The sequence below is a fragment of the Aphelocoma coerulescens genome, chromosome 15 (genome assembly GCF_041296385.1).
Source record: "Aphelocoma coerulescens isolate FSJ_1873_10779 chromosome 15, UR_Acoe_1.0, whole genome shotgun sequence".
Taxonomy (NCBI): Eukaryota; Metazoa; Chordata; class Aves; order Passeriformes; family Corvidae; genus Aphelocoma; species Aphelocoma coerulescens.
In genome coordinates this window covers 1717859-1742102 of record NC_091029.1, presented here as the reverse complement: position 1 = coordinate 1742102, position 24244 = coordinate 1717859, and the positions used below count along the sequence as shown (strand labels likewise).

The 24244-nt window shown below is 42.6% G+C and overlaps 1 protein-coding gene across 1 annotated transcript in view; it reads left to right on the top strand.

The window, feature by feature from the left end:
• The window catches only part of TMEM132B (transmembrane protein 132B), a 216713-nt gene that overhangs the window by 142427 nt on the left and 50042 nt on the right, over positions 1–24244 (top strand). Inside the window, exon 4 of the mRNA XM_069030961.1 lies at positions 10394–10580. Coding sequence (XP_068887062.1) covers positions 10394–10580 — 187 coding nt within the window. The remainder of the gene's footprint in view (positions 1–10393; positions 10581–24244) is intronic.

The window sequence follows — 24244 nt, the reverse complement described above, 5'->3', positions numbered from 1 at the left end:
TGGGGAGCTGAAGTTGCTGCATTTGAATTCGACTAAAGGAGCTCAGCATATGGATGAACTCTCTTTTTAATTTTTTTTTCTGTGCTTCTCTACATCTAAATCAATGGAGATGAGGGATCTCAAAGTTTTTGAAAGGCGATATTGAAAAAGCATGAAAGCTAATTGCTTCCAGCGTGACTACCCAGCAGCCACGGGTGTAAATACAGCTGTCCAAAGAATGCCAGGGCTCGACAAAATCTAAGGATTTCAGCTAAACAATTTTCCAGGGCTGAGCATATTCTTGTATGGGGAGGAAGGGAGTTGGGAGGGGGGTGGGAGAAGGGAAGAGATTATGAAATCCTGAAGAGATTCAGAAAAGAGAGGAATAGAAGGAGAATGATTTTGTACATTCTGCTTTACATTAACCCGTGATGTTAGGGATATTTTATGTAGTTTAGCATGATTTGCAGTGCTTACAGGAGCCTGCCTTCTTTTTCTAGAAATCCTTTTATCTGGCTCTTTGTTCTTTGTGACAGCTGGTATTTTTGCTTGGGTAAAATTTTTGATAGTAGCAAGGAAAATGAAAAAGCAAAACTGGGCCTAAATTGTGTGACTTACAGTGGGTAATAAGGGAGTCAATGTCCACATCTACCACAGCAGTGTTGTTACTGTTGTATTTGGGTCATTTTGCCATTTTGGGTCATTGTTCAGACTCCCTGAGAAGAGCTGGGATAGAAATGTCCTTTTGGTCTGGTCTGGTCAGCTTGGACACCCAGCCCTGTCCATCTCAGGTTTGTTAAAGGCTTCATTGCTGAGGAAATCCATTGGAATGAAGTTCTGGGATCATGTTTTGGCTTTTACCATACAACCAAGGGGGCAGGATAGGCCGGGTGGAACACCACTTCCCCCTTCTGTTTCTAATTATTCCTTTTCAGAGGCTGAATGAATTAACCTCCCTTATTCCTCACTTGTGCCTGCCCCCATTTGCTCAGGGTATGGCCTTGGCTTTGGGCAATGTCCCAGCAGCTCCCCTTGAGCTGTCACTGCACTGGAAAATCACTGTCTTGCAAGTGTGACAAAGTCGTGCTTGCCCTTTGGAAAGGTGACCTGGAGATGTTACGGGTGACTGTGGTGTTGACCTTACTTTTGTGCCATTAAAAAATAATTGTGGAATGATTTTTAAAAGGAGAAATATTAAATCCACCGCTCTGCCTTATTATTTGGAGTTATCTTTGCGTGTCTAGGGAAATTCAGATTCATTTTAAGGACAAAAATAGTTTTTTAATGGGGTGATTTACATTAGAACTCTTTTGTTTATCTCTTGCTTGTAGTTTTGGTGTGAAGATCAGGACTTTAAACTCAGCTAGCAAAGGGTGGAGGTACAGAGACTCACTGCAGCTGCCTCTTTCTGTTCATACACTGAATGCAGCCCCTGATCCACCCTGTGTTTGCTCAGCTGGATGAATTAATCTTGTTTATTAATTAAAACATGGGAAACTGGTGTTTCTGTGCCAGTTTCACTTTCATGTTTTTACTGTCTGTTCAGTTGCTACCAACAGCGAGAGGAAGAGCTTAACTCTTTTGTAAAACATAATTATCAGCCTTTAAAATAAAACAATTTTGTGCACACCATGTGTCTGTCAGCGAAGTGGGGAGAGAGGAGGTCCTGCTTGTGCTGATGTTAATTTGCTGCCCTGCTCCCTGCCCTCACTGCTTTGAGGATATTGCCATGGGCATTTATTTCTTAGCACAAGTGTGAATTGGCCACAGGACACCCTGCACATTCCCTCTCCATCTAAGAGTACACTGGATTCAAAGAAAGCCATGTCTAGTTCATTAGGTGCTTAAACCTGTTTGGAGTTGAAGAGAATGTAGGAGGCATAAAATAATTCTTGCCATGCCCCTATTTTGATTTTTTCTTTAATTATTTCATGCAGGTGGCACAACAGCAGCCTCTACAGCAGATCTGTGAGTTCTGTGCAGCCTTAGCAAGCCGTAGGAAGGAATATATGGACTGGTTTTTAACTTCCCATTGTCTTTGCTGTTTGGCACTGGTTATTTAGTCATTTCCACAGTCTGCCTATTAAGCAAAGGATTAAGTTCAAAAGTGCTGAATCAGACTTTTAGAATGCTCAGGAGGAGAGCCCCATTTGTCACCGTTCCGTGTATCCTGCAGCACTCCAGGTGTGCTCGTGTCCCAGGCTGCAGCCTGGCTCCCTTTTGCTTTCATTCATAAACTCGGTGCGTGGGGAATTTGCATCTCTAGATCCCCTCTGGTTGATTTTGCTCCCCAGAGAGATTCAGCTGTCAGCCTCAATTGTAATTCTGAAATCAAAACAGCAACAGGATTGCAAAGAACTTCCTCCTAGTTCTAGTAGGGCTTTTCCTTTCTCATGGGATCGGTGGATAGGGAAAAGTCCGATCACATAATGCTAATGGCACATAAAAATAGTAAAGGGTTTAAAATGTCAAGGAATCTTGCTGGAGATGTGGTCTGAGCTGTTAGGGTGTCTCCAGGTCACTTACCCAGGTCTCATCTCTGTCTAGGAAGGTGAGGAAGCTGTGTGAGTATTTGTTAATGCAGAACTCCAGAGCCTCAGGTGATTGTGCATGTTCAGGAGCTGCCATGTAGGAGCACTCCTCCCGAGGCTCACAGGAAACCTGGAAGAGGTACAGATAAATTAAACTGTTGCATGTCTCCATTTAACAGTTGTCTGGGGAAGAGCAAGAGTCTGAATGAAGCATCTTCAGCTGTGCTGAGCTGGTGTCCAGTGTGGGGACAGTGGAGGGGCTGGGTTAGGAGTGGCCTTTCTCTTCTGCTTTGTTACCTGCAGGAAACTCATGGATTTGCCCGTGTGGTGGCAATATGGACAGCCCAGTGTGTCACCAAGCATTTCCAGGGAATACTTCCTACCTCCACTATGGAGCCTCTGGATGCCCCTGCCCCTCCCGTGTTTCCTCTGAGGTGCAGTGAAATGTTTGCTGCATTAAATTCACACTCAGCTTGGCTAAAGTTCCCTGTGCCTTGGGTCATCCAGGCTCCCTGAGCTCCACTCTGCTTCTTTTAAAAGCCTTTGGAGAGTCTGCAGAGATCTTTGTATGTGAGTTCCTGCACTGCAAAGACCTTCTTATGTTACTGAATTTATTATCTTTAATTTTCAGTCATTGGTTATTTAAAAATTCATCTCTGCTTTATAATATATTTCAGCTGCTTTCACAGCAATGTTGAAAATAGACCATGTGATTATGGCATGTAAAAATGTAAGAATTTCTCAATAGTTAAAGAAAAATCATAAGCACCATTTGGGCTGTTGATATTTATTAACTGGATAGGTTTCAGCAGAAGTCTTTCATCATAAAATCATTCTTATTTTTTAAACAACAATAGCTCCCTCTATATTTGCATCCAACATCAGCTAAACCCTGGCCCCAGTTTCCTACTGGATGTGTTTGTTGTGTTTCCCAACAAGACACTTCCTCCTGACTGAGAATCTTTATTTTAAGAAATACACAACACAGCAATAAAGAAGTTCTAAATAGTAGTCAGAAAAATATTCCAGTGCAATCAAAATGCTTTTTTAAGCCCCAAAAGACTGCACGCTGTTCCAAAAGGGGAGAGTAATGACAAAGGTACAAATAGGCTCCCAGTGCCCAGCAATGTTACCAGTGGAGCTCACCAATTACACTCATCCTGAGTTCAGTCCTAAAAGTTGTTTTGTTAAAGCTTGGCTTAAAGAGTATCTAAGGACTGTTTTACCAGAAGCATTTCTGTGCACTGTCACAAGGGTGCAAGCAAATAAAAATAATTGAAGCAATTGTCTCAGTTGTCTCCAGGGTTGTCATGATGATGTTGATAAAATCAAATAAAGTGGAAGCTATTGCACATTGTTAGTGAGCAGCACAGTTGTGAATTGGCAGTGGAAGAAGCTGAGGAGCTTAAAAGGTTTGCTCATTATCTAGATTTATTGTTTTCAGTGGTGGGAAAATGTTGGCTAAGCAAAATAACATCATAATACCTGCTCTTGGTGGTGTGTTTTGAACAAAAATATTTTCTCATTGTTTTTATGGCTGTTACTGGATTATTAAAACATGCTGTGTCAATCCATACATTCTTAATGGATTTAGCAGCTTGGGTTTGTCCTCTGTAGCCATTTTCTTTGCCCATATATCTGTGAAGAGCATGAACTTTTATGGCAGTGAAAGAAAACCAAGATGATGCACCAAAAAATGTTTGGGAAAATATGGACAACAAAAGCAAGTTAGACAGCAGAGCAAATGGTAAACTGAGTTTTTGAAATGCATCATGAGAGGAAACCAAGCACATTTTTTCGTCCCTGCAGACTTCATTTCCACTTTCCATCCATCCTGTCTTTGGGACTCCTGCCCTGCACTGCTGTGCTGTGGCATGGATGAGGCATGAGCAGGGAGTTCCTCAGGGTTTGTGTCTCCCTTGCTGCCTGGTGTCCCTCAGAACAAACCCTCTGGGGGCTGTGCATAGGGGACAGTGGCACTGTGCCCTCTGAACGTCTGCACGTGGGTGCCAGAGCTTGCAGGAGTGCTCAGGATGTGTATGGGGTTTGCCCTGGCTTTTGGGGATGTTCGTCCTCACTGCAGCTCTGGCAGGACCCTGCTCCCATCTCTGCAGGGCTCCATCTCCAGGGCCCTTCTTCAGCAAACCACCCTGGCAGGAGAACAGCTCCAAGTTCTGACACAGCTTTGTGTCCTCACAGCCTCATTGGAATTATTTATGCTGGGAGAAAAGGGTTTAGGTTTTGACACCCTTCATAAAGTCAAACCCTGTGTGAAATGCCAGGTGCTTCACCTCAGCGAGGTGGGGTAGGGATGTTGTAGCTGTGGGAACACACCCAGGTGTTCAAGTGGCAGCTGCTGCCAGCTCCTGTTCGGAGGTGCCCCCGTGCAGGAAGGCAGCACCCAGCAAGGTGGAAGGATTGTCAATATGCAAATCTTCATAATTCAGAAACTGCATGCTGCCCTAGGTAGGTATTTGCTTTCATTTCCTTCATCTCAGGCTGCTAGGATCTTAATTTTCTCAGGGGGGGAAGGTCAGGACCTTTAGTCTGGATCTTTTCCCTGAGAGGTCCTGGCCATCTGCTGCTTCATTTGACTCCAGCAGGAAATTAGGGTCTTGAGCATTTTCAATCACTTTTTGAAAAGGCTTCTCTTGTAAGTGTTTGCTCTTCTGTAAACCATACTTACAAAATTAAATCTCTTGAGATCAAAGAAGTGAGACCTTTCCACTGAAGTATTTTATAAACTAACGTGCCTTGTTAATGTAAGGTCACTGAATTCTTACTGAATTTTCTTACATTTTTTCAGAGTAAGAACTGGCCACTATCAACCCCAAAAAAACTCTCAAGCAACACGATACCACACATTTAATTATTTTCCAATACCTCATGTCTGCTCCATTTTTTAGGGTATTGTTAACACTGCTGTGGGTCTCATAAACAAACTGCCATTTACTGAAAACATTGTTTTATGAGTGAATGGAACTCGTGATTTTCTGTAAGAGCCAACTGCAGTAATAGAAGGCCCTGACTTTTACCAACTCAGTTGTTGCTGACCCGTGAGTGTGAGCCAGCAAAGCCTCGGTGGTGATGCCTTTTCCTGGTCTTAAAATCAAGAGTCAAACACGGTTAGAAGGGAAAAAGGGATTGTACCTTGGTGTTTATTTTAAGGATCCTTAGGTGCACACATCCAGGTCGAATGCACCTCACTGCACACCACAGTGCACCCCCAAAAGATCTGGTATAACATTATAGGTGTTACTAATTAGCAGATCTATCAAAGATTCCCCAATGAGAGGCTCAAGTGAGCTCCCCTCCCCAAGGAACCTTCTCCTGGATGGTTCTATCTCAGTTTACAGAATGTGTTCTGGAGAGGACCTTGGGCTCTGGGGCACACTGATCCCTAACTAGGAAGCTTCTAAAATGTTGAGTCTCTTAGCTGAAAAAACAAGTCCAAGAATGTAGGTAAAAAGCACTAAGAATACTGAAGTTGTAAAAAGGTATAACAGGGGTTTAAAGGAAAAGGCAAAAATCATCATGGCATCAGTGTGGCACTGCAGAGTGCCCTGAACTGTCATCCTGCATCTCTCTCTCCCCAAACACACAGGGCACGCCCTTCAGGTTGGTTAGCAGTGCAAATCTTTCTTAACAGTGATTCATAGGCACTTGTTTAGTTAAGGTAAATACGAAGCAGTTGTGCTGTTGCTGCTGCCCTAACATCAGTCACTGAGTATCATTCCATTAATTCAGTAATTCCATGTTGGGCTTGGACAAATTAAACTCGTTGTTATTTCAGTGTCAGGTGGTTTCATGGTGCTGGTTAAAACCTCTCACATCAGAGCTATGCCGGACCCTCACAGTGAGCTAATATTTTGTAAAAATGAGCTGTGCAGCTCCATAGAAACACTTAATACTGCCCACGTGGATATGTCTGTTGGGAAAGTTCTGGGACTTAAACACTTTCCTGTCCCAATAACTCTTTATTCTGGAGCTGGTTGGAGCTAAGGCTGGCTTTGTTTGGAATGGATTTGCCTTTCTGTGCTCAGACTCTACTCCACACTGGGATCCCAACCACGGCTCCCAACGGCTGGGTGTGGAATGGGGACTGGGCGTGGTACAAAGTGTGACTGGGCTGTTTGGGACCTGGTTTAAATGCATTCGATAGATATGAGGCCAGACAATGGGAGATTGTGCAGAAATCCCATGGATTTGGGGACTCTTCTAGCCCCTAGCAGAGACAGGATTGTGAAAGTACACAAATAGGATTATAAATCACCATTTGAAGAAGAGGACCTACTTACAGGAGTTTGTGAGAGGAAATAAATCCAAAAAGACCCATGGGGTTTTTTTTCCTCTTCTCACCAGAGAGAAAAATGTGTAATGAATGTCTCACGTCTGAAACACTGGGCTGGATTCATCAAAGGGAGTTAGTAATTACCAAATTGAGAGAATCATGAAGCGCTTTTCTAAATTTGAAAGGCTCATCAAGAATAGATCAGGAGCAGGCAAAATTAATAGTTATGAACTCATTTCCATAGAAATGGACTTATTAGCAAGCATGCCAGCTGCCTAAAATTATAAGGTCTTTTCCTTGTGCTTGCAGGAAATAATCTTTTTTTATAAAAGTAATTTTGACTTTTTATTTTTTATTGCTTCTCTAAACTAGAGTTTGGCAAAATCCTAAACCGAGAAAAAACTTCACTGGACAATAGAAATATTTAACAAAAAGAGAGGAAAGATGTGAAAAGGAGAAGTGATTTATAGTCCTTGGATTCCATCAGACTCTTCCCCAAGAGTGCAAACTTATTTAAGAGAAAAATGAAATAAGTCTTCAGGAAAAGCTGAAAAATCTTGATAGGATAAAGTTTGGTTTAACGGGATTTAATGGCTGATAACAGCATGAGTTACAGTCCTTGTCTTCTCTGCTCGTGGATTTTCCCACTGGTTGCATTTTGTCTTCACCAGGCAGCTGCAGATTGACAGTGGCTACAAAGACCAAGGGTCTGACCCCCAGTCACAAATCAGACTAAAAGCTGAAGGTTTGCCATGGCAGGGTGGAACTCCTGCTTTTAAAAAGGGTTTCAGTGATATGTTGCAGAGCCAGGAGAGAAATTTAAATGCAGGTGTTGGGATGTGAATTTATCAGCTAATGGAGCTGACATAAGTAAATGCTGACATTTGAGGTCTTGATTATGGTTTAATTTATCTCTGGTTTTACTTTAGCAACCTCCATCAATTTCAGTGGAAAAAGGCAGTGGTCTCCCACACGGTATTACAGAGGGTGGTTAATAAATTGCAAGAATTATGAATGTAATACCAGTCTTTCTACTAGGAAACCTCTGTAGGATAAGAGATGCAGCAGCCAGTAGGTGAGCACTAGTCTGAGCATGAAAGAAATTCACTTTGCAGGTTTTATCATGAGTTGGTTCCAGTTGTAACCGGGGAAGAGGCTCAGAACAAAGAGGGTGAATTCGTCCGTGGGGTACTCGGTGTCCCAGATACTGCAGCACCTGGCATTGCTCCAAGGCTGAATCTCTAAAGAGGACAAAAGAAGACCATAATTTTAGAGAAAATTCATTCACCTGCTGGGGAATAAGAGTGCAGAAGGCTGAATCCTGGTTTGCTAAAGCTGTGCACTCAGGGGAGGCTCTGTAGGTGAAAGATGGTTCAAGGCCATCTCTTTCAGCAGAAGCCCAAGAGAGCAGTGGAGCCTTCTTTAATCAATATTAACATGGCATGCTACATAATTGGCTTCTGAGACAAAGCAGAAAACCTTTGCCAAACATTTGACGTTGTTTTTCCAAGTGATGACAAGGATTCTCTTTGGAACCAGGATCGAGGCCTGGGGAGCAGCTTTGTTTTAATTCACAGTTAATATAGCTGGACCTGAGCAAGGTTCATGTATAAGGTATAAACCCACAGTTGTTGTTTCTTTCTGGATGTGTAAAAAGTAAAACAGGAAAGGAATAATTGAGGGCGTGGTGGACTGAACTCAAAGAAGTGCTGGTCAGTGGGACCTGTGGAACAGATTTGTCACTGCAGGCTAACCTGCCCTATTATTTAATTGGTGGATCTGTACCCAAATCCTCCATTGGTGGTTTTATTCTCAATTTGAAACAACTCCTGGGTGTTTTTGTGAGTGGCAACTATTGACTTGAACAGACTGAAGTGAAATTGCAAACCTAAACACACCCTGACAGGCCCAATATCTAAATCCATAGTTACTGTAAAGCTCATATCTAAATCTTATTTCTGTGTTGTGAGCAAATTAATTTTATATCATTTAGATAAAACAGACTGCTGGAGGTGATACACAAAGAACTAGGAAGTTGAGTTGGTGCACACAGTGGTCATGTTTTTAATAGAAATGGTTTAATTACATCCCTATTATTATGTAATAAAATTTATCTTAAAAGGTTTTTGCTGGTTGTCTGGTTGGCCACACAAAAGATGTGCTTAATAGTTTCTAGTTTTGCCTGGAGGTGGATATTATCTTTCTGTCAGCGTGGAAAGTATTCATCCTCCAGGCACTGAAGCATATGTTTAGGTAGTTTGTTGTCAGAAAGAAAACACAAAAATCAATAATTCCTGCTCAGATTTTTTTCCTTTACAGTGCTCCTTCAAAAACATATGGCAAACCCAGATTCTGCCTCTGTGCATTTGGGAAGAGGAAAAGGATGTTTTGAGTCTCTGTTGTCTGCAGCAGCAGCTAAAACTTTCTGTGAGCACAGCTCTTGGAGTGCCTGCTTTGGGGAAGGGGCACACAGATGATGAATGTACCATTGGCCTGGCATACAGCAGATTCAGATTTCACCCCAAAACTTCAGCAATATTGATAAAATCAGCTGTCTCTCCAACAGAAGAAGCAGCTGCCTCTGCAGCCAGAGCTGCATTTCCATCCCCTCTCCATGCTTTGTAACCTCCACCAGGTCTCTGCACTGCAGGGTCTGTCTGGGAGGGTGGGGCAGGAACTTGTATGCTTTGTAAATATTTGTATGTAAACTTTGTGTGATTTGTAAAACAACTCAATTTTTGGGGAAGTTCAGATGAGCAAAGCTCTGCTTTCTAAACAGATCCCTGCTGTGGATATGCCGAGTGCTGTTGGTTAAATCTTGGCATCTGTTTGCTTCTCTGTAACACAAAAACAAGATCTGTTTTTCTAACCTGAGGATTAATTATTAATATTTACATAGTTTTGGACCTGAGGGAAGTGCTAAGAGTTGTTGTTAAGAAAGCAGAAGTAATTCTTAAATTCAGTTCTGAATGCTGTGCATTTACATCCATTTCTTTACTTTTAAACTTTTATTTCCAGATGAGAAATACAGGATTGCCATATAATTACAAGTCTGCACCACTGATGAGGAGAATGTTGTCATGAATTGAAAATAGGGATAATCTACCCCTCATTTATTGTCATGTATAATTTCTGCAAATCCATTTTTTCACTGAGATAAAGACGAGTTTGGGTTTGAAAGACTTTTTTTCCCCCCACAAGAGCTCATTTCTGGTACAACATGAGGAATGGCCAAGTATTCTGTTGTTCTGCAGCATCAAAATTATAATAATGGTATATTAAATAATTTAGCAACATCTGTGCAATGCTTTTCCAAGGGTTTGTGGCATATTCTGTAAGTTCATTGTGATTATGGAGAATGAATGCCTGAGTTTAATGGGAAAAATGCCTCCATTTCAGGAAACTAAAAGATCCAGTTTCACCTCACTTAGAAAGTTGCCCACGTGCAGTTTTATTTCGGTTTCTGTCAGTGTCTCAAGCCTGCATGTTAAACCTAATGGCGAATCTTCTGGTGGGTGGGAAAGAGAAATGAAAATCCATTTTGTTATCAACACCCTAATGATGTTGTGGGGAATTTCGCCTTGTTTCCCAGAGCAAACATGACCTCCTACGAGATCCTGCAGATGGATTTTGAGATTGACAACGCCAGCAGCCTGGCAGGGGCCCAGCAGATCACCTGGCAGGTGGAATACCCGTGGGATGACTCCGTGAGCGAGCTCGTGGTGTCCGAGATCTTCGTCAGCCGGACGATGTTTGTGGGAATCGTTCCTCTGGCCATGGTAAGAACCTGCTCCTGCTTCCTTTTGCTGAATGTTTCCTTTGATCCTCGTTAGTATTCCAGGGAATGGGAGCCTTTTTATTATAAGCTGCTTCCTATGCACCTGCTGCAAGTGATTTAAATGCAAAAAATCCATTTCAATAATATTTTATTTACCTGATGTGCCGTAATGGCTCCTTGGAAACCATTTGGGTCTTCTGTGAAAATCCTTTACCATTTGTGGGTTATTGGCCTGGTACATGGAAATAGCTCCTCTGGAGCCGTTGTCTTCTGCTGTATTAATGGCACTGCCATGCCTGTGCTCCGAGGGTAAATGTTGTAATTAGTGGGGACATTTTCAATGAAATAAATTAGCATTGCATGTGTGGGAAACTTCATTGCTAAACCAAACAACTGGACTGTTTGCTGCTCTGCTTTTCTCCAAACAAGCCCAATAGTCCAGTGAGCTGCAAAGTGTCAATTTATTAAAAGGTCTGCTTGGAGTTACACAAAAAGGTCAAAATACTTCCTGAAGATGGAGGTGTCCAGCAGGTTTGAGGTGTACGTGTGCAGAAACTTGAAGCTGATGATTTATTTAGAAAGTGCAAATATCTCCTGGTAAAATCAGAGGCACCTTTTCTAGGAGGGACCTTTGACCTGTGTTTTGCCTGATGGACTTTTGAGTACCAGAGCTTTACAGGGATTTCAGTGGGGAAATTCAGGTGTAAAACCAGAGAAACAGCCAGAGAGTCTGGATGTTACAGCACTTCCCTCAGAAACACCCACCCTGTTTTACTTGCTTCCTCATGAACATTTAGCCTTCTTTTCTGAGTTGGTCTGTGCTGATTTTCTTTCTATTACACCATACAACCCCCAAATATTGGTGTTTTCCTCTGCATGGCCACTGGCTTGACCAGAAGCAAGGAAAGATGCTTGTAATGGAAACAAGGCCCCAAATAATTTTAATTTCCAGTTCCTACTGCCAAAGGCTACACTTGGCAGCCCAGTGATAGGGCAGAAATTATGTGCAGAAAAGTCAAGAGAGAATTTTCTTCTGTTTCCTTTTTTTTTTTGAAGCACGTAGGAGATGAAACAAAACTCTAATTGTGTGGATGGAGTATTATCAAGCAGTAATGGTGAATCAGATATAAAAATGACAGAATGTGCTGCAGGAACATCTTGCACATGGCATTGTGGTTTCAGGTGCAGAGCACAGAGTTGGTGAGGTGCAGAGCACCATGGATGGAAAGGAAAAGCAAATCCAGAGCCAAGCTCCCATTTCCCTCATTCCCAGCTGCTGGGAGGAGTTTGGAGGGGGAAGGGACCCTGGGAGCCACCAGCCACGTGGGATGGATGGGACATGGGTTTGACTTTGTACAACTTTGCAAGTCCTCCTAAATGCGTTTTCTGTGACCTGGAACACATAAAATCCATGAAGATGCATTGTCCTGTAGCTGCTAAAGTAATTTCTACTAAAAGCTAAAAGGGATTGGATGGGCCTGCTTGCACAGAGGAAATAAATAAATGCTAATTCCTAAAACTCCATGCAAATTAACAAATGAGCTTTTCCTTAAGCACTCTATTATTATTTAGTATTTATGTAGTGTTTTATATTTTCAGAACTCTTTGCAGACATTAATTAATCAGACCTGAATAAACTAAGCTTGATGAGAATAGAAAATTAAATGGAAATGAAGTCAGTCTAATTTAGTTTTACCTGTTTCTGAATGACTTCTAAGTCCCTTTTATATTCTTAAATGTACTTTTTAAAAACACTTAAAAATCTTACAGTGCTCTTACTTATTATCTCTAAAAACGGTTTTGGTTAGAAAAGAGGTGGAATTTATAACTTTAAGAGCAACTGACAGCAGGGATGAGTGGCTTTGAAGGATGTAAATGCTGTTTTGTCACCTAAATGCTGCATAACTCTTTAGGCTGATTTAATTCAGGTGAAAAAAGCATGGATGGGAAGATTACTCAGGAGCTGGAATATTGGACTCCTGGAGGTTTCTTTGGAGGAGAGTGGAAGGAATATTTAGTTTTACCTACGTTTTTTGTCATAACCTCTTGAGATAAAGAGTTGATGAGAGATTTTAGCTCTAGAAATGGGTGGAAGATGCTGAGGAGGGAAGTTTGCAGATCCATGCAGGTTTCTGGCTGGAGCACCATCCTCCTGTGGGGCACAAACGTGTCCCCAGGAACCTCTGAGGATCTGGCTGTTCAGTTCAACGTTCCAGGATCCACTGCCAGGTGAATTCAGCAGCCCTTTTGCTCCTGGGAGCTTATCTCCTCTTCTTTTTGGTGATAAACATCTCTGCTAATTGATTCTTCCAACACCTGGTGTCCAGATTAACACGTGGAACCAATGTCCCCCAAAGCAAAGGTGATCCATTTCCATCAAATGCAGCAGACTAGCAGATCAAGGTGAGGAGAGCAGAGCCAAAGCTCTTCCTGGCTCCACTGTTTGTTGTGTTACTGAATATCAGGGGAAGAATCTGCCTTCTGCTGTGAGAATCGCTGACCCTAAACACAGCAGGTGATTATTTAAAAATAAGGTTTATGGCATTAAAATAGGATGGGAGTTGTGAATCTGGTTGATGTCTGATGCAGCAGAAGGTGTTTTAGGCATCCAGAAGGTCCATCAGAACATTCTAAAGTTGGATCTAAACCTTGATTTGCCTTAATATAAAAATGTGATATAATAATCTTGCAAAGTGGAAGTGGGTGTCCTGCTAATTACAGAATAAATCCACAGATAAATCTGTCCTATCCAGTGATGATACAATTCCATAATTCTCAGTTATTGCTCTTGATCTAAGCAGACATAATCTGCAATTTCTATAGCTGTGGAAAGTTGCTAGTAGCAAGGTCGTCAGTGGAGTCTGGCACTCCTGGGATGCAAGAAACAAACACTTCCCCAGCTTTGAGTCTGTCATCCAGGTTTCTGTCACAAACAAATGTGATTTGATTAATCTGTTATCTAACAGTTGGCAAAAATATAAAGAAAAAGAGAAAAAATTAAAGTCCAGGTCTTTTAGATAAGAGTTTCTAGGCAACCAGGAACTTAGTCAAAGTAAAGAATAAGACATTGAAGAGATGTATTTTAGCTGTTTCTTATAAGAGGGCTCCAGCTGAGGCTGAAGGCTTGAGGAACAATAGACTTAATAATAGAAAAATACCTGGCATTGTCTTCTTATCTGGGAAAATGATGGCTTGGTCTGTGGCTGGCAGCACTGCTCTTTTAGATGTCCATGCTGCAGATCCTTTCTGGTGCAGTAATGGAATTCTAAGTCCCAGACTGTCATTATTCCAAAGCGGTTTTCAAATGCAACAATCAATATTTCCCCAGGACTCTGCACCCCTCAGCCTCAAACGTTTCTGTATTTCCAGCTATGAATCTGAATCTGAATAGTATCTGAACTATGTCTTCAGGAATTTTGTTTCCTCCCCCAAAAATGTGAGCTATTGGTTGAGTAATGGTTTACTGACGTTGTGAATTGCTTACACAGATGGCTGTGTTTGCTCTGCTGAGGTTTCCTTTAAATGGGAGGTTGGAGAATTGCATTTCTGGTTGCTGCCAGACAAGAACACCCAGAAAAATTGTCCTTAGAGGTGCCCATTTCTACAACTCAGGCTGAAATGGGGTTGCTGGGTGCAACACTTGCCTGATTTGTTTGAGGAAAAAAAACTTCAAAGAATTTATTTTTCCTACAGAAATCATGGTTTGCTCATGGGACTTATATTGAGACACCAATTAAAGGAGCACACTCAGTCCAAGGTGGAAGCTGACCCAGACTCAGAAAGCAGCTTACCTTCCCCTTCAACTAAATGGGAAAATGTCAGGCTTTAGCAGCTTTTTCTTTGCTTGCTCTGGGGTCAGAAATAAAAACCAAACCCACTTAATCCTGATGTCTAAAAAAAACCAGGATAGGATCAGTAATTTTTAGCAAACCCAGATGATTTACATATTTTTTAGAAGTTGGTTAAATGCATTGATGTGCAAAAACGTCCCCAATGTGTTTATCCATTGCACTTAATGCATATTTCTTACTTGAAATCACTTTGACCTTTGGCCTTGCAGTTCCCTTTTAAGAGTGCCTTTCTGTTGTACTTTGCATGCAAAGGAACCTGCCCAGAATGGGATTTTGTCCTCCCCAATATTCATCATTTCATAGAAAAAAAATTTGAAATGTAAATTCAATATAGAGTAGATCTTCATCCCAGAAATATTAGGGGATTATCAACATTGTTTTTAAATAAAACTGGAATCTGTGGCTCCCAGATCACAGGTTTCAGTGTGAATTTTAACACTGATTAATGGCAGCAGGATTGAAGCCTTGAGCTTTCCTAAAATCCCACACTGGAAGGATTGATTTTAAACTCAGAGCAAATTAACTACTGTGGAGAGAGTACAGAATAGGAAAAAAGAGCTTCTTCTTTTGTATTACTTTATTTCCCATGCCCATAGCGAGTGTTTTATGTCTCTGTGGCAGAGATAGGAGCTTGTGCAATTATTACCATCCCCAAATTAATTGTCGTAGAGAATTAAATGGTTTTGTTTTGTCAGGATGCTCTGAAAGCCACAGGGTGAATTTTATGGAGAAAGATGAAATTTTAAAAGATTTCTTGAAACACATCAGCCAAAACACAAAGCACTGAAGATTTCATAAGTTTGATCAGGGGAAGTTTTTGACTCTAAAACACGCTGGGAGAGAAACGTGTGGGGAGCAGATGTTGTGAGAACGTCCACATGGGCTTTGTCTGACTGAACAAGGCCAGGGGATTGCAGCTTCCATTGTCAGCAGACACCCTGAAAAGCCATTCTGGAGTGATCAAAGCTGTTTAACAGCAGAAAAAACTTATTTCCTTGTGGAACTGAGGTGTTTGATTCAACTTGATTAAACCATAGAATCAGAGAATGGGTTGAGTTGGAAGGGACCCTAAAGATCATCCAGTGCCACCCACTGCCATGGGCAGGGACACCTCCCACTATCCCAGGATGCTGGAGCCTGGCCTTGGGCACTGCCAGGGATCCAGGGGCAGCCACAGCTGCTCTGGGCACCCTGTGCCAGGGCCTGCCCACCCTCCCAGGGAGGGATTTCTGCCTCATTTCTCATTCTGCTGTCTCTCATGGGAAGCCATTCCCTGTGTCCTGTCCCTCCATGCCTTGTCCCCAGTCCCTCTCCAGCTCTCCTGGAGCCCCTTTAGGCCCTGCAAGGGGCTCTGAGCTCTCCCTGGAGCTTCTCCTCTCCAGGTGAGCACCCCCAGCTCTCCCAGGCTGGCTCCAGAGCAGAGGGGCTCCAGCCCTGGAGCAGCTCCGGGGGCTCCTCTGGAGTCGCTGCAGCAGCTCCAGGTGCTGGTGCTGTTGGCCCCAGGGCTGGGGCAGCTCTCCATGTGGGATCTCATGAGAGCAGAGAGGCAGAATTATCTCCCTTGACCTGCTGCCCACACTGCTCTGGATGCAGCCCAGGATATACACAATAATGTACAAATATTTTATTTTGGGAGAAAAAACCACTTTTATTCTGAAGTGAAAATGTCCCATTCTGAATATGGTGGAGTAGGCCCATTTTGGTAATGTCAGCATTCTTCCCCAGTGTTCTTCCAAAAATGAAATTCCAGACAAATCTCCTCAATTTCACCAAGTGTTTCGTTTTTAACTGGACTGTGTTTTCCAAAGGATAACACATTTTTTCCCCTTTCAGTCTAATTCTGGGCATCTGAAGTAGGTTTTGGAATGGCTCAATGTGAACCATTATCCCTTTTTTCCTCTGCTCAGTTAAACATCCTCTACCATTTAATTTCGAGAGTGAAAAAGAAAGAAAGAAACGAAAGGAAAATTTGCTATTGGTGGGACAAAAATAATGGCATTTTAAATGTTTCCATGAAAGCAATGTGACATGACAAATTTTAAGAAGCTCTGTGAATACTATTAATATTTATGATGCACTCAAGAAAACAGCTATTGTGTGCCACATCCATCAAAGATAAGAATTGTATTCAACTGTGTTGGATGATAAACATTGAATGACAAAAGCTGGAGATTATACGAGGTTTTCATCCTCATGTTTTATGCCTGCTTGAGTAAAGCACCATGTTATTCCACTGTGAACCAATAATTTGCTTTCATCAAATTAGATACACTTGCTGATATTCGTTACAATCATATCCAAAATATTAATGAACATGCAGGGAAGGCTGATGCCAAGTGCTCCAGATCCTTTAGGATCGAGTCCTACAGGCAGCATTTCCCGCTAATCCACCTCTTGGAAGTCACTCTGAAGCTCCCCAAATTACAGTGATTTGACCACACATTATCAGCTGTCTGCAGTTTGGATGCATGCAGGTGATTACCCCACGGAATGAAGGTCCTTCCAGCATGGCAGGCTGCCTTTTTATATCCCATAGTTGTCCTTAAAGCATTCCCAGCACAGGAATGGGGCAGGATTGTCCGTGCCCTGGGAACGCCTGCGCTGGGCTCACACCCACACCTGCCTTTGGATGATGGGCCCTGGGGTGTCCTAAGTCTGGCCTTGCTCCTCCTCTTTGTCATCGCTGTAAAATGCAGCTTTGGAGCTAATTAATGATCACCCAGGCATGCAATGCTGCCAGAGGCAAATCTTCTCTTCCCCCTGCTGCTCCCAGCACCACACCTCCTCCAGGTGGCCCTCCCTGGCAGGATGCAGGGCCCTGTCCCCCTGCTCCCACCCGATGCTGCAGCTGCTCCTGGGGTTAATCCCTTTGGCACAGAGGCTCTTCTTCCTGCCCTGCCCTCTTACTGAAAGTGCCGTGCTCTGGAGATAGCTCTTTCTGAAGATCAGACTGATGATGCCCCAACTCTGCACCACACAGGCCTGTTTTTGGAAAGAAGCTGTGATTCAGAATTGATTGATGAATATCTGGAGCAGCTTTGGTCAGGGGTTTCTAAATAAAGCTGTGTTTGGGAGAGGTAACGTGCTGACCATACATCAAGGGTAGGAGGACATCCAGGCATTCCTGCAGCCAGAATGATCTCAGGTCTCTTTGATCCATGTGGACAGTTACTATTCTTAGAAAATCCTCTCCAAGGGTGCACAGGCACTAAATTCTTGTTAGGAGTAAGTGTTTCCAATAATAAATGTGCAGAAGGAAATGCTAAGAGGTGTCTTCTGCTGAGCTGGGGATACCTCTGCTCCATTAGGTTTGCTTCCTTTTGCGACAAATTTTCTGATGGGAGTTCGGTGCAGGCTGAGGGAGGCATCCCTTGACAGAGGATCAGGAGTGGTGGGAGCTCCTGCAGGGCAGGAATGAGGGCACAGTGACCCTCCTGACAGGGATGGCCAGAGGGACGAGCTGAGCTGGCCTGAAGGGGCTGCGAGCAAGACCCAGACTGAGGAAAGAGTGTGCTGGAGGGAGCTGGAAAGCTTTTACTTTATCTGCCTTAAAAACCCTTCGTGTTCCTTAGCAATTACCCAATAATTTGGCTCATCTGTAAGTTTTTCCAGCGTGCTCACTCTGCTTTTATTGCCAATTAATTTAGCATTCCAGTCTGGGTCCACAGCTGATTGGCCAGTAATTCAAACCAAAGCCCTCATCAGAAGGGCATCATTTGTAAAACAGGGAAAAACTCTGCAAGATACTGAAATCACTGTTAATTAAATCAGCACATGAACATAATGGACATACATGAACAAAATTATGTTTGTTTTTGAGCTGTTCTGCTAGCTGGAGAGGAAGCATTATTAGGAGTATTTGGTAGTCAGCCTGCATTTATAAGATGTACAGCAAGATGAGTCCTTTCTACATAAATTAACTTTGTATTGTGTGGAGATATATAGATATATAGATATACATACACTGTATTTCTTGTGTACATGCTGCAGAGAATGCTTTTTCCTTTTTAAAGGAAATTTGTGTTCTGCACAACTTGTGTTCAAAGCTGTCACTGACCTCAGTGTAGTTATTCTGATTTACATGGCCCCAGTATCAGTTGGGCTTAGGAATTATTTTTCATGTAATTTCTATTTTTTAAATTAAATTAAAACAGCAGCGTAAAGATGGAGCAGAGCAGCGATCCAAGAGCTTTAGAAGTTGTAATGGAGCCTATCAGCAGCTATCTTGTGTGAAGAAATTCCTTCCAAAGGTGCCTCAGCTTCACTGCACATGCTAAGCTGCAGCTTTATTAATATAACCAGGATACTCCAGTGTGGTGCTTTGGGACAGCTTTGGAATATTCTGGATTGCTCAGTCCTGAAGTCTGTGAATTCGCAGTTTCCCGGCTCTGCCTCCTGTGGGGCTGGGAGGCCGAGCTGCATTTTCTGCTGGTTGGCACTTTTTTGTGAGCTCTTTCAAGATCCATCAGAGGCAGCACTCGCTCATGGGGGGGAGGGAGAGAGGCACCAGCACTGCTGAGGGCAGGGAGAGCAGGCACTGCAAATTCCAGGTGTTCCAGAGGGAATAAATGCTGTGGCTGGAGGGGAAGAAATGGATCCAGAGAGTTTCAAAGGGTGAAATGTTGGCATCACACAAATGTGGGAACAAGGACAGGGAGAAGCTAACAGAGTTTTGCATCATCTTTGGGACCTTGGAACTCTGGGCCGGTAAATGCACTGGAATGGCAACAACTCTCATCATTCCAGCTGCTTTCCACCTCTTCTGGGAATATCACTGCCCAAAACCTCAGTGCCATGAGAGCAGTGCTGGTGAGGCTGCTGCACTGATGCTTGGGAGAGCCCAAATCTGCTCTCCTCCATTCCTGCCCTCCTCCATTCCTGTTCTCCTCCATTCCTGCTCTCCTCCATTCCTGCTCTCCTCAGTTCCTTGCCCTGACTTCCACACTGATCCCAGCCAGTGTTTGCTGTTGCTGCTTGTGCTGTCTCCCTGTAAGGATGTTGGAAAGAGTGTAAGGAAAAAGGCAGAAAATATAATCCCAAAATCAAACTTCATTCCTCCTCATTCCTTCACAAATCCTTCCTCTTCCTCCTCCTCGTTTCCTTGTGGTCAGGAGCAAGATAATTCCTGTAGCGTTGCCTTGGCCCTGCAAAAGAGGAGGAGCCACAAGAATTAAGTTTGATAGAAAGAAAATGTGGGACCATTTGGTCCCTGCAGCATCCTGGAGTGCCAGGCATGGGTTAACAACCTTGATGCACTTCATATTGCTGGAGATTTAAGTGGCAAACAGAGCATTTGATCTCTGTATCTCATTAGTGTGTCATTTATTCCTAAGTGTATGGATGTCAAAATGCATTTGATCTGCTGCAGAGTTAAAGCCCCTCATTGTTTCAGGCTCCATTTTGAAGCTCACCTAATGAAGAGCAAATTTCAAAGGGAAAAACATGCTATTAAATTCCATGTCAGAATAGGCATCTGTAATGGTTGTTTGTTCTCCTGCCTCTAGATTGCCAGCTCAAATCCAGCTCTGCCCATAGAGATCAGAAGAAATGCTTACACTGTAACATTATCTGGTTTCTAGGGCCCAGCAATTTCTGTTGAAAGCAGCCCTCCAGCCCTGTGAAGTGATGGCCCCGTGACAGTGAAGTCCTGCAAGTCATCTTTTCCCACTGTCCCCCCAGTTCAGCTGGTGCTTATTTTCCCCCCTTTGCTTGTGGACTTTTAAACTCAAAGTAAAGATGTTGGACTTCCCACCTCATCTGCAGTTTAAAATTAAGTATTAGCTATTGCTTGTAAGTTGCATAAGTTTTCTTAGTTATGTAACTTATACAGCAAAATGAGCATCAAACTGTTTGGGTTCTCTTTTTGTAAAAGCACTTTAGCACTGCTGCTATTTCCATGATGATCTGCTTAAGCAAAAAGGAGCAACAGTGCCAGTGGTCTCCATAGCTTCTATCCCATAATGTGAATTTCAATCCACAAGTAAGAATAGTTTGTTTTGTGGGAAAATGTTCAGGCTAGGAATTATTCACAGAAAATTACTCTGATAAATGAGTACATTTTCAAGTTTTCCATGGTCATGATCAATTCACAAAGAGGAAAAGGAATGCAAAATTAATCAAATAAATTATTCATTATATTCGCTCAACTATAGCTAACAGTGAATTGTCTAGACAGTAATTACTAATTTTTAACCTATGCATGTGCACATAACACTATTGTGTGAATAGGTTCAGTATACAGTGGCTTGAGATAATAGTAATGGATGTAAGTCAACTAGCAGGTGATTTTAATTGGGAAATTATATTGGATTTTTCTATTGAACTTCCATAAAACATTACATAAATATTGAATCTCCTCAATGTTTTTTCTCCAGTTGAAAATACAGGCACACAGAGTTCTGTGCTAGTTTGATCAGTGCATAAGCAAACATCTTTTTTTATTATTATTATTATTTTAATTCTGCTGTAAAACTCTCAAGAAAACCACTAAGTTCAGAATACAGCAAGAATCTATACGGAGCATGATGCAGGAATATTTTCTGTTTCAGTGATGATTTTCCACTGGCAGGTTTGGATCCTTGAGGAGGGCTGTGCTCGGTGTCAGTTTGCTGGAAGGTGCTCCCCAGGGTGCAGGGAGCAGACCCGAGTCCTCCCACTTCACCACTCTGGCAAAAAAATCAACATTTTGGGGGAACTCCCTGCATTTCCCAGGCAATGCAGGACCTCTGTGAGGGATCTCCTCTCCCCCCTGCCTGGGGAATGTGGTTGCTGGGATCTGCTGGGTGGAGCTGCTGATCACTTCTGTGGGTGTGATAATGAAGAAAACAGGGATTTCTAATCCCTTGACTTCTATTTTTTTTCCCCCCAGAAATCTCTATTACTATTACAGTTAATTAGAAAAGAGTTAGATTGAAAATAAAGTCGAGAAGTCATAATTTCAGATGGATTTGTTATTGAAGCTTGTGCCCTGCAGACTAATTGCAAGCTGGGAGTTTTGTGGTTCTCAGCTGCTCTGAGTTGATCAGAAAATGTCATTTATAAAGCTCGTCCATCTCGCTTCGGGTAACTTGCCTGAAGAGGAAAATAGCAGGAAACCCACACAAACAATTGGAAATGGTGCAAAAACTAGGACACTGGGAAAGAATATTTGCATAAAGTGTTGGTTTTGTGTGTGTCAGCTGCATCCTTTGGGATCTGGCTTCTGGAGAGGTGCATTAAAAACTACCCACGTACAGCTCCCATTAACCCTAATACAAGTTCTGATTCTGACTTCCTGTGTGCTTAATGTTATCTTAATGCAATTCGATTTGATATTTAATTGCAGTAATTTAATTAATGGTTCTGTAAATAAAAAGGCTAAGTTGTGGCCTCCTACACGCACAGATATGCCCAGCAAGCAGCTCTAGGCTCCTGTGAGACTTGAATTTATGTGTTTGGAGCAGAGTTTAACCCTAAGGATGTCTGATAAAATGCCCAAATCCCAAAATAACACTGTAATGGTGTTTGCATTGGAAATGTTACAGTATTAGTTCAAGTTTATGGGACAAGAGTGGCATTTAAAACCCCAACCCACAGATTTCTCCCTAATGCTTGTCACGGGATAGGTCACCTCACACACAGGAATTGCATGGATTTGCTTCCTTGTGTAATTGGATTACATTTAAAATAGTTTACATAGACTCAGTTATTAATGAAAGTGTCACTAATTGGATAATTTGCTATTAATATTGTTACAGAATCCTGTTGGCCCAGTGGGTTATTTGCAAGTCAGAGCTCATAGGTGTTTGTAACCCTGCTATTGATGTGCCTTTGACCTTCTCTAACACATGCTGCTCATGTCTGCTGCACACTTAAAATGTCTGTTAAATATTGATTGTTCTCCCTTAGAAACCATTTATAAATAGAAGCATGTAGTATAAATGTAACCTAAAATCATTAAGGCTACACGGTGTGCAAGTTAATAGTAGCAATGTTGAAAAATTAGGGAGTGCATGAATGAAGGGAATTGGGTTCATAAACTGTTTTCTTAGTATGGGATGGTGGAGTTCCCATTGAAGTCAGGGATTTCTCATAGCAAGCATCCAATGAAGGTTTTTCTATGTTTAAAAATTCATTTACAAACAAGAGGTGACATAAAGCTCAATTCTTTTTTCCAGAGTAGAGCTGTGTAAAGTACAGCTTCAAATACTTATGCAAAGGAGGAGGAACATCCTGTGTTCACATATGGAAAAGAGGTCCAGGTTCCCCAGTGAAATGCAGAGGTGCTCTGCTGATGTTAATGGAATTCTGCTGCATTCCCTATACCATAAATCACAGCCGGCTGTTTCTAAATCAACCCCCAAACTGAACTGAATTCAGTATAAGCAGAGTCCCATTTCAGCACAATTGCTGGCTGTTAAGCTCGGAGGTAAATCACATTTATGTCCCTTCAAATCCTTACCTGGTATAAGGAGATGTGAGTGAGAGCCTTTGCCTGAGCTTGCCTTGCCCTGAGTTTGCACTGCCATGGGATTTAATGTTACTGCAAATACCTCCGAGGTGCACTGTGCAAGTGGGTTTTATTTTGGACATGGCACCTGACCCCTAAGGAGACACCAGATTCTGCTGTCATTAACAGGGCGTTTAGATAGGTGAGAGCCAGCTCTGGCTCAAAGTCTGATGTGCTCTGAAACCCTACAAAGCAGTGTGGGAATGACAAGTCCAACTTCCCAGGCAGTAACGGGAATCATCAGGCCTTTCATATGCCGAGGGAAAAGTCAGATAGATGGGAACAACAATAAACCAACAACGGTTCAAAGTGCTTTCTTTGAAAATATCTCTTGCCATTTCCAGCTGCCTCCCTTCTTTGTCACATCTCCCTTCTCTGACAAACAGCTGAATCAGTCAGACAGAGACTTTGCAGTTCTCACTCAGCACTCAGTGTCTGTACCTGACCCCCCGCTCTTAAAAGCAGAACAATTAAGCGAATCCCAAAGAGGATTACAATTGAGAATTAGAGGGTATAAATGTGATTTAGCACGGAGTGCTGAGCATGACAAATCATTTCTGTGCCTAGACCTTACTTGTTCTGAAATGAGTTTCATTTGGAAGCACAGAACTGGTTCAGCCGTGGTCCAGTGCCAAGTGTCAGGTGCAGCCTCTGCAGCTCAGCTCTGGCAAGGCTGGACAGGCTGCAGAACCTCTCCTGAAGCACAAAGTATCACCATTTTTGTCAACTTCTTATTCCTGGGAGGGAATACAGGGACATGAATGTGCTAACCAAGCTCCCAGGTCATTTCCTTCTCTTTGGAAGAGCTTGACTGAAGGGGCTTGATTGCAGCACAAGGACACAGTGGCAAGGTGGACTCAGGGTTCCGTGTTTATGTGGCTGCAGGAGACAGAAGATCTTGGTGCAAAAACTTTCCAAAACACGTGGTCTAAGCCTACAATCAAAGGGAAGAGTTTCTTGAATGTTTTCCTGCTGTGAATGACTCTGTGAGAAGTTTGTCTGAGGCTTTCACTCCTACAGAAGCTGTCGAGTGTTTCATTGATAAATGAAGTTATTTCCCCCATCCAGAAGGAATATTAATAGCATGCACGTGTGTTTGTGTGTGTCTGTGTATTGAGTTGCCTTGGAAACAAGGAGAGAAAGCGCCATGAACCAGGACATGCTTTCCATTTAAGGAACACTTGTGCCATTGTAAAACCACATACAAAAATAATCAAATTCATTCATCCACTCTGTGAGGATCTTGCTGCAGGGAGCAGCCTGAGAATGCAGATCCCATGTAAAGATGACTGAAAGCCACTTGACTTGAGCATATTGTTGAGCAAC